The sequence below is a fragment of the Pteronotus mesoamericanus genome, unplaced genomic scaffold (genome assembly GCF_021234165.1).
Source record: "Pteronotus mesoamericanus isolate MK-2021 breed Mesoamerican mustached bat unplaced genomic scaffold, CSHL_Meso_final contig_20, whole genome shotgun sequence".
Classification (NCBI taxonomy): domain Eukaryota; kingdom Metazoa; phylum Chordata; class Mammalia; order Chiroptera; family Mormoopidae; genus Pteronotus; species Pteronotus mesoamericanus.
The window spans coordinates 84,079,039-84,093,521 of NW_026555085.1; the positions used below are offsets into that span (position 1 = coordinate 84,079,039).

At 40.3% G+C, this 14,483-nt stretch overlaps 1 protein-coding gene across 2 annotated transcripts in view; it reads left to right on the forward strand.

Moving 5' to 3' along the window:
• PDE7B (phosphodiesterase 7B) overlaps nt 1-14,483 on the forward strand; it is a 289,994-nt gene that overhangs the window by 203,981 nt on the left and 71,530 nt on the right. For both annotated transcript variants that reach the window (XM_054570006.1, XM_054570007.1), the window contains one exon: nt 13,546-13,629. In XM_054570006.1, coding sequence (XP_054425981.1) covers nt 13,546-13,629 — 84 coding nt within the window. The remainder of the gene's footprint in view (nt 1-13,545; nt 13,630-14,483) is intronic.

Here is a 14,483-nt window from a genome sequence, read left to right on the forward strand (position 1 = left end):
GTGGAGGATTAGAATGGAAGCCAAAGAAAGTGAAAAACAAATAGACAAAATAAAAGCAAGGGCAATTTTGTAAAAATTGAAGATTCTGGGTCTAGCGAGGTATAATCCCAACTATTTGCAGATATATTTGCTAAACTCCTGTCAATACTCCTGGTAGAATGATGGAGAACAGGAGTGTCAGAAAACTAGAAAAAGGAAGAGGTTGTCTGAATTTTATTTGGTTAAAAAAACATCAGATGACCTCTGTTTATAAAGTAGGTCCTCTTCAGTTTAGTCACCAAGTTTATTTACGATGCTTGTGTAAACAAACATGGGAGAAGGGAAGTCAGAGCACAACAGAGCTCTGACTGGGAAGATTCACATATGGTCCTATCATGGCAAAGTCCAGTCACAGAAGTGCAGGTCTCAGGAACCGTATCTACTGTAACCAGTGCATCTTGAGCTTTGTATTTTACTTGTTTCCTAAATAGCCCTATTCCATGTCAATATTCTGCGAGGGCCTTCCTCCAAGTACGTATCCTGCAAAAATCAGTTTAATTGATATTACACATAAATTAAAGACTCCAAAATGCACTGCTCCCCAAAATACATGCCTTTGAATCTTATATACTCATAAACTTGATGTTAACTTGGAGACTAAAGCAGACATATGGCCATGTGCCACAATCCATTTTCTGTCTTCTCTGTGAGAAGCCAGGAGAATACTTACTGTGGCTTAGCACCCTTTCCTAGAGAGGGGCCTGCACACTCAGGCCCTAAGAGAGTGCCTACCCTGCTGAGTGATAAAACCACCTGTGGGCAGTGGGGGGAAGGGGTCGTACGGTAATAGGCCTTGGTGACTGACTAGACTTACCATAACCAGGACACGAGACAGGACCTGGGTTATAGGAAACAACGTCGCGTTCATTTTGGGATCTAGTAAATGTGTAAAGTTCCCCTACACTCTATTCTCGACAAAGAAGCCAGCAAGACCCTTTAAAATCTTTAGTCAGATCATGTCACTCTCTCTTTTAAAACCTTCTTATGACTGCCTGTTTCTCTCTAAGTCCCTCAACTATCCTCTGCTTCCCTCCATTGTCCACCGTTTGTCATCTCTCTGCCCTTATCTCCCCCACTTGCCCCAAACTCTCGCTGATACAGCATAGTGGTCTCCCTGCTGTTTCTAGAACATGCCCACATGTTCTTGTAGTCACGTGCTTGCCGTTCCCTGAGCCTGAAATGCCCCTCCCAGATGGTCTCATGGCACCTCCCACATTTCACCCCGCCATCTGTTCCACTTTCCACGTCACCTTAGAGCTGTCTTTAAATAAACAGATCCTCCTTTATTTAAACTGCAGTCCCATCCCCATGCAGGACACCCAGCCCTCCCTGGCCCCTTCCCCACTTTATTTCACCCTGTAGCACCCACATTGTGTCCCTAGAAGCAGTTTATTTGTTGATTTTGTTTATCACCTGTCTCTCCCCACTAGAACCTGAGCCTCCCGAGAGCAGTCACATCTTGTCTGTTTTGTCCACTGCTATGTTCCCAGGACCAAGAACAGGGCCTCGCACAGAGTAGGTATTCAAACACATCTCTGAGTGATCAGTGAATAAATATCCAGTTGGTCTGTTGCCCAAAAATGAAATTCAAACCAGAACTGTAGACTTAGTCAAATAGGACAAGAATGCAAGGAGCAATAGTACCAGAGAAAAGAAGGTAGAGGACCTCTTAGCTCCCTTCAGTGCTAAGATTTTAACCGGTGTACTACACACACACACACACACACACACACACACACTCACTCACTCACTCACTCACTCACTCACTCACTCCTACTCGCCCACTTACACAAATTCTCCGTGTAGCACAGTATACATTCAATTATTTTCCCAAAACATTCACCTTAGAAAATACTTGAAAAACATGTTTTGCTGACAGCTGTATTTGGGAAAGGTTGGATGATCTCACCTTCTTGGATATTTACAGTGAACATTAATATATTAAAGTATCTGAAAAATCCCACATGTGTTAGTCAGGGTCCTCCAAGTAAACAGCTGACTAATACAGGGGTTTTGGTAGTAAGAGTGGCTCTAGGAGAACAGAATTTCAAGGATGAGTCTTCTGAGTAGGATTCGAGTTTTCTGGAATTGACTCTCTAATCGGATTAGATTTAAAGATGCTTCACTCTATTTCCCATAGTAAAGAGAGAGCTGATCGTCTATGGTATGTGGCCATAGAGATACATAAAATATCAACATTGGGTACTCCTAATCAAACACATGTAAGAAGCATGTATGTGTTTCCTTTGAACATTTTTGTCAAACTAACAACTATGATGAGATTTACCTCATGGCTCCTTATGTTGCTGAAGAAAGTGGGGAAAGAAAAGGATGAGCTAAGGGATTCTTATTCTACCACAAGGGATGCACAAATCACCTGAAAGCTTCTATGTGTCCCCTGAAAGAGAGTCATTTTCTAGAGCCACAGAGCTGAAATTCTTGAAAACCAAGCCCAGAATCTCATCGTGCTAGTGGCTGAATTACAACACAAATTGAATTCCTAACATGGCAAGGTGTCTACTGTTAAAGGGAGGTCGCTATTTGGAAGGAATGGGATCCTGAAAACAGGAATGATGGCACATGGGAAGTCTCTGATGAAGCTGCGGATGCTGGACCTGCAATTCTGATGAGCCTTCATTGCCAGTATAAGCAGCCTGTTCACCTGTCTTATGATGATAGACTAGGGGTTTCTTAAACATCAGAAATTTGTTATCTCACAGTTCTACAGGTTAGAAGTCCAAGATTAAGGTATCAACACATTTGGTTTCTTCTGAGTCCTCTCTCCTTGGCTTGCAGATGGCCACCTTCTTGCTGTGTCTTCATCTGGTCTTTCCTGCCTTCTTGTGCACCCCTGGCATCAATTTATGTGTCCAAACTTTCTCATCTGGTAAAAACGCCAGCCAGACCAGATTAGAACCCACCCTAGCAGCTTCATTTTAGCTTAATCACCCCTTTAGAGGAACTATTTCTAAACAGAAATACTGAGGGTTAGGGCTTCAACATATGAATTTGAGCAGGGGATGGGGTTGGGAAAATACAATTTACCTGATAACTTGCAATTTTTTAAAGTTTAATTTTGTTAAACCCCTATGGTCCCCAAGACCATTTAACTATAGTACCCTTAATTCACACGTCTAATGACACATCAATAAATAATGTTCCTCACTTTGAATACACTTTAACACTAACTTAGATTTATATGTCAATATCAATATTATTTCTATACTATATAAAGGATAATACAATGTAAAATTTATATAATATATAATATATTATATATGTTTAATATTTATATAGCAATATCAGTAAGAATATTCTTGATAATAAAACTTTATTAAAAAGTGATTGACCAAGCACTTTTATCCATGTGATTTCATTTGACTCCTACTTTCTGTGAGGTATACAAGGCAGATGTCATTATCCCTACTTAGCAGAACAGATGATTGAAGGAAGCCCAGAATGAAGGTAGTAAATAGCTTCTCAGGCTATTGATTTCTTTACTTGGTGAAATGGTTTTGCTTTGTTTTGTATTTTTTTTTTCTATTACCATTTAATTCCCTTATCCTCTCCTCCCCTCCCCCCAGCAATCACCACACTGTTGTCCATGTCCGTGAGTCCTTTTTCATTTTTGCTCAATCTCTCCACCCCCTAGCTTCCTCCACCCCCCTATATACCTCCCTTAATTATATGTCCTGACTCTCACTGCAGATCCAGACATATTGTGACAGAGACTGTACCATATTAGTTAACAGCACAGGCTGTCAAGCCAGTCACCCTGGTTTCAAATCCACCTTCATGCTCACCTGCCAGGCCATCTTGAAAAAGTAATTCAACACTTCTGTCTCTCAGGTGTGATATTAACCACAGTACTTGTGTCTACAGGACTCATTGAGAGGACTAAATGAGTTAATTCATGAAAAGTACTTCCAACAATACCTAGCACATACTAAATGTTCAATAAATCTTAGCTATTACAATAGAAATGAGTATATGGACATAACATAATCAATTCAACCACTTCCCGACTGAGTCCAGTTTTTGCCATCTGTTTCCCTTCTGGAAAACAAACAAAAAACAAACAACACTTAGAGCTTAAAAGAATCCCAAGTGTCATGTTGGCACAAACTCCTGGAATGAAGAATTCCCAAATACCTCCTGGCTCTGAGCAGGCTCCAGCAGTGAGTGTGGTGGCCTGATGCTCCTTCTGAGGTCAGCAGACTTGATGTGGAAGTCTCCTAAGAACAGGCTATCTCATGGGACTTTGAGTATTTCCTGCCCGTGATCAGCAACATATTTTCTTGCAGTATTTTGGCAGGTTTGTCCTTGTTCCCAGCCAGAATCAGGAAGTTCAGAAGCACATGAAAACAAACAATACATTAAAACACTTCTCTCAAATTATTCAAAGTTCAAAAAACACAAAAATTACTCAGTAATATTGGAACTTGGTCGATATTTTATCTTATTAATTATAAGATAATAAGATAATTATAATTTATTCTCGTTGATGTGACGATCCATTTTTTTCCAAACAAAAAGTTTTCTTGGACAGTGATTTCCACTAGACTTTTTTTCTTGAAGTATTAATGTATTTAAGTATAGGAAATGACTAGACAGGGGATTACTATATTTTGCAAAATATATGGATATTTTCATGACCTGGACTGTTTTATCCTCTGTGCAATTTTTAAATTATGTTTTATTATTAATATCATTCTTAGGGATTACTAGTGATCTTAAGATCAGCTTAATTTTTCCCTAAAAATCTTTTTGCAAGCTCTGTGTGAAAACCATTCCTTCCCTCTTGAATTACTCTTTTCCACAACATGAAAGGATTCTGGGTTTCCTCCTACTTCCATGGCTGCCCTTTCTCCTTTATAGACTCCTCCTCCAGCAAGACGTTGAACGCTTCAGTAACTCAGGGCAGGAGGTTAGGCCCTATTCACTTCTTCATTTCCTCAGCAACTTCATGCATGCTCACAGTCTTATTTGATTTACAAATCTATATTTCCATCTCAGACATTCCCTCTGGGTCCCAGATCCATTTGTCTAGCTGCCTGCTTGCCATTTTTACTTTGAAATCTCATTAACACTTAGTGTGGCCAAAGTTGAGTGCATGTGCTTTTCCCCAAAATCTGGTTCTTCTAGATTTTCCTTTTCTGTAATTAGCATAATCAGTCATCCAGTTATGGAAGCCAGAAATCTAGAAATTATCCTTGATACTTCCCTTTCTCTCAGCCCTCATATGCAATTCCTCACCACACGTTAACTCTACCTATTAAATATCTCTAAAATCTATTCACCTCCCTATCAGTACCATCGCCTTTTCCAAGCTACCATCTTTTCTCACCTAGACTAGTAAACTGATCTCCTAGTCACCCTTGCCCCCCTCCAGTCCACTCTCCATACTACACCCAAAGTTATTTTTCATTATGCAAATCTGATAACATCATCCTCCCATTAAAGTCATCTGGTGGCTTCCAAATTTGCATGGAATAAAGTCAAATTCTTCAACCTGTCCTACCAAACCCTGATACCTCTCCAACCTCATTTACTTCATGGTCTAGCACGTCCACTTTTTTCTCTTTGCTGTGATGCACTTGGTCTTGTTGTGGTACCTTATATGTGCCATCCTCCTACCATAGGGCCTTTGGCCTTGCACTCCTGCTGCCTGGACTCCTGTACTCAGGGTGGTTATGTAATATATGATCCAACCAAAATACTTTTGAATATGAAGGGGACTTATTGCTAATTACACCAGGCAAGGCAACAGGCATAAATCAAGACTTCAGAGCAATTGGGACATACGTTCACTTTAACTCCTGTTCATCACCACACTTAAGATCAAATGTCACCTCCTCAGGGAAGTTTAAAACAACCTCCCTAGCAAAGTGAAGTTCATTATAAATTTATTAACACAATATACATCTCTCTTGTTCCTCTATCCAATGTTGCAGCTTTACATTTATGCATATAATTGTCCTGTACTGTTCCCTCCAGTAGACTTTAAGCTCCATGAGGCCAAAACTCTTCCAAAGGTTTCTCACCATTGTATCGCCTCCTAAAAATATCATGTATCATCTGTATCATTTATATTAAATATCATTTATCAAATGAAGGACATGAAATAACTTCTCTTTGAGATTTCCCTTTTTCTTGATTGTCACAGCCAACCATCCAGTTACGCAAGACAGAAATTTAAGAATTGTCCCTGATGCCTTCCTCTTCCTCAACCCCACTATTAAATTCTTCCCCATGTCCATTTTCTCTGTAGCCTCTTCTCTCTCCTCCCCCTACTCCTCTCCTCCCTTCTCTCTTTTTGCCTTCCTCCTCTCTCTTTCTCCTCCCTCTCCTCCGCCACCTCTCCTGCCATATATATTATTTTTCCAGGAAGCTAACACACTTCATCAATACAAAGGACATCTCTTCCTAATAGAAGGTGGTTTCTGAAAAGAGCCTTGTTAATTTAAATCACCTGTCTATATAGCTACAGAAATTTTCTTACTGGAGACCTGATGTGAGAATTTAAATCTCACCTTCAACCATAGTTCTAAAATGTGAAATTATATTAAATTAAAAATTGAATATTAAATGATTCTTTTTAAATTTCACTAGGTGAAACATTTTATTTTTTAAATCTATTTTATTTGGGTGACATTGGTTACTAAAATATTATAGGTTTCAGGCATACAATACTAAGAGAAACATTTTAAAGGATTGCTAGGAGGCCATTTGAGATCCAGAAATCTCCACGTTACTTATCCAAATAAAATCATAAAGCCTCACAACGCTTCTGAGAGAGAGACACACACACAAATATCTCAGTATCATTAAAACTTAGACTCCTTCCAGCTTATACCATATTTGCCCATTTCTATGGTTCTCGTCTAGATCATTAACTATCTGAATGTCAAAACATCTTATGGATTTTATATTTCCCTTTTCCCCATCTACTTTCTAACACTTTGTATAATGTTTTGCACGAGCATTATTTAAATGAACTGAATTAATCTAGGCTCCACTCTGAGCCTGCCCTGGTGTTGGCCCCTTTGATGATCCACTCACCCAAAACTTCTACCGACCTGCAAGGTACCTATATCTCTAGTGGAGTCTAGACTGGACTAGAGTTGGTCTAACCTGCACCATTGGGAACTCATTCATTCCTGAGTCATGGTCTATGGCACCCCTGTTCACAGGGTTCATAATGCTGCTATGAAGGAACCCTTCCATACACATTCAGCTTTCCCCAGGACATAGTTTTGTACTCACTTTCATTAACCCAGGGCTTCCCAGCAGAGGTAGGAGAACCATGGCACAGGATGATTGAGGAAGTGATGAATAATGTTGCGGGTGATCATTTCCCATCACTGTTGTGGAGCATGGAGACAGTGGCCCAGTGCAGCGGTGGTTTGGAGAGCAAGGGCTCCTGAGGCCCCCTGGCTTCTGATTCCAGTTTAGTCACTGACAAGCTCTGTGTGTTCTTCAGTGCAATGGGGACAATCCACAACCCTGCCTCAACTGGATTTTTGCAAGGATTAAACCAGCTTCTACATATACAGTCCATAAAACGGTTCCTGACTTAGAAATCCTCCTAAATAATACTGACTGTCGTGGGGGAGGGAGGTTGAGGAGTGGCAGGAGTCGCAGAAGAACAACAACCAAATTTGAGTCATAGCTGTTTTTTTGAGTGCCTACAATGTACCAGGCATTGTGTGTGTTCCAGTGTGTGTGTGTGTGTGTGTGTGTGTGTGTGTGTGTGTGTGCTGCATTTATTAAAAAAAAACAAAAAAAAACCCTACAAATTTTGCTTTGGTGAAATTCTGGTAATAAAAAGCACTATCCCCGAAAAAAGTGAATAGTGTACAAGCTTACAGGGCTATTTTCATTACTTAAGTCAGACCCAGATCACATACTCCCTAAAATGACTCCCAAGCTTGTTCCCCTTCTTCTCTGTCTTTGTAAGAAGACATGTTCTTTTAAGTTGACAACTTCATAAAATTCTCTGTAGGCGTTCCTGCTGCTTCTTGTTCAATATCTTCTTTTTATTAGACTCCTGTCTTTGTGGTGGTTAAAACTGTTTTTTTCTCATTTTCCCTCTGTAAAAGCATCAAGCTGAAGAATGTCGAGTCTGACTTAAAACCTTCCTTACCTGCTTTAAAAAATAAAGGCACTGCTATCTAATATTCAGTTTTACAGCATTCAAGTCCCCAAATGCACATGTGTTACAAGTATTTAATAATTCTAAGCTGAAGTTGCAATGTAGTACAGTATTGTTCAGAGACTGACTTGATGAAATTTCCTTTTTCCTTGACTTTAGTATAAGGATCGAGGATTTTAAGAAGAAAAGAAAGACATAACTTTATTTCAAACACACACGGAAAACTTTATTTTGTCTCCTTTGCCAAAAGTGTGGTTTCTGGACAACTAACTCCTGGTCTCTCCTCTTACAGGCCAAGCTCTCTCAGGGACAGCCCAGGAATACACAATCAGTGCAAAAGATCAATAGACAGGAAGCCTCCCACTCAGCCAGCTCAGCACGTAGCCCTTAGTGACCAGACAGGCCCAGACTCACCCGAGAAAGTACAGCAGATTTAAACCTCCAGATGAGGAATTTGGTTCTAATCAACCATCCTGGATCTCATGTGAGCTCATAGCACCCGGAACAGTCATCTCTGGCTGAGTTATCTCAACTGGCTGCCTGTGCTATCCCATAAATCTAAAGAGTGATTAAATTGCACAAACTTCCTCCTCTTTGTTAGACTAGATAAACATCTCAGGAGAAATAATTCACTTTGCTAATTGAGAGTAGTCATCAGAAATGTTCAAAGCTGCCGGCCGAGGCAGTGCAGCATGGTGAAAGCTCTTGTCTGAGATTTGAGGATCTGGGTTCTCGCTTGCCTTCCTTTTGCAAGCTTGCAGCAGTGACATGTATTAGCGATGTCTAAGACGCTCAAAGGGATACCTTTCGTGAGAGCCTCTTCCCTCCCACAATATGTGGGCTGTGCCAGGGCTGCATCTTTCTCTCACTACCACCATCTCCTCTTCCTCATGACATCCCCACTATGAACATCTAAGCCCTGGTCTCTGCGGCCATTACCATTATCCTCTCCCTTCATCTCGGATGCAATAGGAGCATAGAAGCTACGGCTCTGTCCCTTTCCTATCCCCCTTCCCCACCCTGAAGTGACCTTGGCACCACGATTGGGACCAACGTCTGGTTCTTGTCATGTGGCCCGTGTTTCAGCCACTGTAAGTTGTCATCACCATCAGAGTCTCCATGCTCTCTGCCAGTTACATAAGAGGCCACATAACGTCTGCTCCCTCGCACAAGCGTTTATTAAACAGAGACAGCCCGAGAGGCCAAGTGGGCAAGAGGTCCATCCCGGAACCACGTCCCCTGGGAGGGTGAGTGGCTGTCTCCAGGTCTTGGCTCCTGGAGCCAAGATGTTCAGCTCTCTGCCTGTGTTTGCAGCCTTAAATACTCAAGGACGACATGTTATGTTTTCAGCCTGAAGGGGCAAATGAGAAGCAGCCCTTTCAAAATAAGAATTCCCCTGCTGTTTGTTTCATTTTGGAACACAATAAGAACAGACTAAGGACACGACTGAGCTGTCAACGCTTCCTACCCTGCTTCCACAGCACCTTTCATTTGCCAGAAAGAAAGTTGCTGAAGTTAAAGAAGGGCCTAATGAATAGTCAAAATAATTGTTTAGCTTGGATATAAGGCCTTAGGTAAATAGATGATTGCCTAACACCACAGCCAGTAAAAGCAGTTCAGCAGGACGCCACTTGTTCTGTTCTTCGGACATTAGCCAGTGGCCTCTGCTCCTCCAGGGACTGTTGTTACTGAATTATTTCTCTCTTCCCACAAGCATATTGAAGCAATTTAGTATCAGGAACAAGGAGAAGGAGTAAGATATTTCTATATTATAAATATATGCTTAAAACATAAATTACCATATTGGAACTTCAATTAGATAGAATGCCGGGGATATGGAATGTTTGGTTTCTTGGGAAATTTCTAAAATGCATCGTTAGCCCACTGAAAATTGTCCTGCCTCCTACTTTACTATTTTTTAACATGATTTAATCCTTTTCTAAAACAACTATTTACTACATCTAAAGGCCATTATTAGGTTTATGAGTAATTTGCTTCAAGGCTGTAATTGTAGTTATAGAGAGAATAAGCACGGAAAGGGAACTCTTAGCAATGCGTTTTGTAGTTATTGCTGCTATTTATTTGTTTTGTTTTGTTTGTTTATTTAGATATCTTTGCTATCAACTTGCCTTGTTGTTATTTGTCTCTTTTTCCCAAAATTGATGTTGCATCAAGAAAATTCTACTTAATTAAGAGCTTGAGTAAATTAGTTACCAAGTAGTTTCAGTTTTGCTGAATAATAGTTTTAATAATTACCTTCCATTTCTTATTTGAAAATAATAGATGCCTTGTTGATCCAGAACAGGATCTGTCTTATTCTAAAGCCCATGTCTACTGGACTTCTATTTGAATAAACAGCATCTATCTGATTGAATCTCATATTCATCAAGGGGGTAGATTCTCCTGATAGTCAGTTTCCAGGAATCATGTGAATATATATTTGGTTTATTGGCAAATAGCAACCAAAGAATACATTTGGGTAATAAAAAGTTAACGCTTAACTGGTTGTATAATTTTTTTTTTAATCCTGATACTATAGAAGAATGGGTAAGAACTTGGAGTTTGGAGCCAATACTGCATTTGAGCTCAAGCTCCACACTTACTAGCTCTGTGATCTCAGATGAATTATCAAACTCCCATCAGCTTCAGTGTCCTCCCCTGTAAAACAGTCTAGTAATAAAACCTATCACATTGGACTGTTGGGTAAATGATAGGAGAAAATGCCTGTAAAATGCTGGGTGCAGTGTAAATGTTCAATAAAAGTTAACTAGTACATTATTTTCATGCACTTTATAATTTCCTCACAGCAAGCCCTCAGAGCTGGCAAAACTGCTATAATTATGCTAATCTAAATATTAGAAAACTGGGTCTCAAAATGGTTATTAATTTCCCCAAGGTCACCCAAGATGGTGAAATACTGATCCGCCCAGTAACAGGAGTTCCCTGACCCCTAACACGTCACTCTCTTGTTCTCCATTCTGCCATTAAGTGCTGCCTCCTCTCAGCTTCTCTAAATCAAAAATCTTACATGACAATGGGCTTCCTCTGCCTCATAATCTCAGATGGGCAAATGGAATAAATTCTGGCAGGAGCTTTAAACCCTACATTGATATTATACAGAAATTTTCTGGGACCATAGCGCCCGCAGGACTACAAAGCCAGGAGGAACTCCAAAATACTAGTGGAGAAATGACTCCCAGTGGGTGAGCCAGAAGCCCAAAAGGATGGCACAACAGGCCAGCAAATCCACAAGCCCGGCAGGCTTTGTAAACCAAATTAGCATGCTCTCATCTGTGCAGTTTTTCAAGTATATGTCTAACGAACTGTCATTTATAAAATATAAATTCACTTAAGGGCAGTGCTGAATATGTTGTATCATCTTAACATGCTGTACTATCTCATTGGCTATGAAAAGTACATCTTCTACTGTGTGCAGTCTGTGATTTTTGTTTTCATTTTAAAAACCATCTGTGCATACTTTATAAGGTTAGAAACCAATGGTATTGAGGAGAGAGCTCGGCCTATGAAGTTTAACAACCTAGATTTAAGGACTAGCTCTGCTAATTATAAGTTTAAAACACCATAAACTCAGGCCATCAATTAAAGTCAATAGACATCTACTGAGTGCCTTTAAGGGACCCGAGCCCTGAGCCAGGGCTGGGAGGCTGAATAGTAGTCTTTCCATCTCTTCTCTGAGCCTCTCTTTCCTCACCTATAAAGTAAGTAGAATAATAGTGACTCTTTTCACAGGGCTATTGTGAGGATCTAATGAGGTAAACAAGAAAATAAATATATTGTAAGATTTGTAAATATGCTTTGTAAACTCTTTAGAGATTTATATACAGAGGGTACTCAAAGCAACTGTTGATGAGAGAGGTAAACTCTTCAGCTCCTCCCAGTGGCTTTCCTCTATCTATCATCCACCCACTAGAAACCTATCAAATGCTAACAGTGTTCCTGGTTTTGATGCCATATTATATTCATATTTTAAATGTACTTTTCCAACTCTTCCCACTTCACTATACTCCATAAGTTGTAACATTCTTTAATATCAATAAACCACTACAATATCAGATGATACCAAACACTAAATAAGGCATCAATGTAAAATTCCAAGTTAAGAATAGCCCAAGGGCTCAGCACTTGCAGTTTATAAACCCAGGTCCACACAAGGCCCATCTACGAGGGATGCTTTAAACCCTGCCGATTGCATGGGTTACTACCAGTGAGGTTCTCTCCCTGGTCCCGGTTAACCCAGGAGTTAGAAAAAAGACTTGTTCCTTCTCCCTGTTCACAGGCTTAGGTCCCAGGGTCCCCTCGTGTCTGCAGCAGACCCATTACTCATGAAAGAAACCTTTCCTGATTCAAGTGTTCCAGAAATACATTAGCTCTTACATATTTTTACCTATTTTCTGATTTCATGTTGTATGTACTAACTGGGAATTTTGTCTTTCTATTTATTTGTGTCCACAGAGGACATTCACTTAGAATCTGTTAAGTACCAGACAACACACAAAGTACTCTCAAGAAATGCAAAATATGTTAAATGCATGCTCCCTGCTTTGCTGGAGTATAGGAGGAAGTAAATCCAGAACTTATTGCCAGGCATCTTATGTTATTTTATATTCTCCAACCAACAACACCTTGAGGTGAGGCAACTGAAGCTCAGGACCTGCTGTCCAAGGTCTACATTATTCTAAAGTCCAGGCTCTCTCAATGGTACTTCATTGCCTCCCTGGAGCTGGAAGACAAGTCACACACCAAGAAGGAAAATGAACACAGACATTAAAATAAACCTACAAATAAGTAGTAAAAGCTCTACAGACTATGTCCAAGGAAGACCAAGTGTCTGGGGTACCTGGAGGTAGGCTGGCCTTCGTCTGCATGGATTCTGAAGCAGATCAATGATAAGCCTGGGGAAGAAGGAAAGTGGACACCAGTCAGAAAACAATCACGGTAGATCTAGGAGAAATGACACTGTGCTGATTAAAGTTCTAATAAGAATAAAAGCTGTAATCCCAGTACACCATTTGTCCTTCCAGATTTAGATGCTTCATCTTTATGGCCCTTAGAAGTATAGACAGGCCTCTGGAAACTTTTTAATTACTAAAATTTTCCCAGGCCCATCGTTCAGGCAAATAAAAGAAAGAATGCTGCTTCATTTCTTCGAGTTTTGCCAAGTTCATGATGCTCCTACATGGCACTTTCTTAAGGAAGGTGAATGGAAATCGTTTTTCTCCTGATATTTGGTGTTGGTGCCAGTGACATAAGTGGGAAAGAGGATTCAGAGAGGAAAAGCGAATACACTTGGCAACGTTTTCAAACATTTGTTTGGATCTTCTGTTTTCCAGGAGATGTACGACTAAGAGGTCAGACGGGGGTTCCTGCAGAACGCCGCGGCTCCTACCCATTCATTGACTTCCGCCTACTTAACAGTGAGTAATCAAGTGTACCTGGAAAGGAACAAACGTTTTCTTAAAAAAAAGTCTCACTTCCCTCTGAACTTCAAAACCCTCCGAGGTCTGCCTTCCTTCCTCCATCTCTCCCCTCCCAAGTGGAACTTAACCCTTTGTCTTTAGATTTCCTCACTAGTGAGGTAATTCTGGCCCTGCCCTCTCAGAGATTGGTTGGGGGAGGGGGGTCAAATGAGATCATGTCAGTTTTAAAACCATAAATCTTAAAACTGAAGCCCTATACAAGGAGACTCTTGTTTTCATTATCCAGCACATTCTCTTCACCTTCAGTCATTAGACTAGAAAAATTCTATTTTATTTTTAAAACCCCACAGAGAAACCTATTCAAGAGCCACCCTTAGTAATCTACCCATTAAGTGAATTCTCCCTTCTTTGTCTAACTTAAATCCCCAAGTCTGTTCTTGCATTCCTGGGGAAAAAACAAAAAACAAAAAAACAAAAAACCTCTCCACCACAGAAGGTCCTTTTAGTCTGAGCTTGCTATTTCCTCCATTCTCACTACCTCGAAAGTTCATTTATTTCTACCTTTCCCCTTCATATATCATTCCTCATTTGGAATTTTGTTCAATGTCTGGTTCGTAATTCTCTTATTCTCAAATTCCTTTTGGAAATCCAAACCACTGGCCAGTCACCCCTCCTGATTTCATATCTCCTACCATAATCTTCCTTCACTTTGCACTTGGGGGTGGGGGTATAAAGTGGGTAAATCTCACAGTTTGCTCCAAAGTTCTCAGTGTTTGGGTCTTATATCACTTCCAATGTATGAATTTCAAAGCGCTGGGCTGCATCCACAGGGTATTACTTTCCTTTGGCAT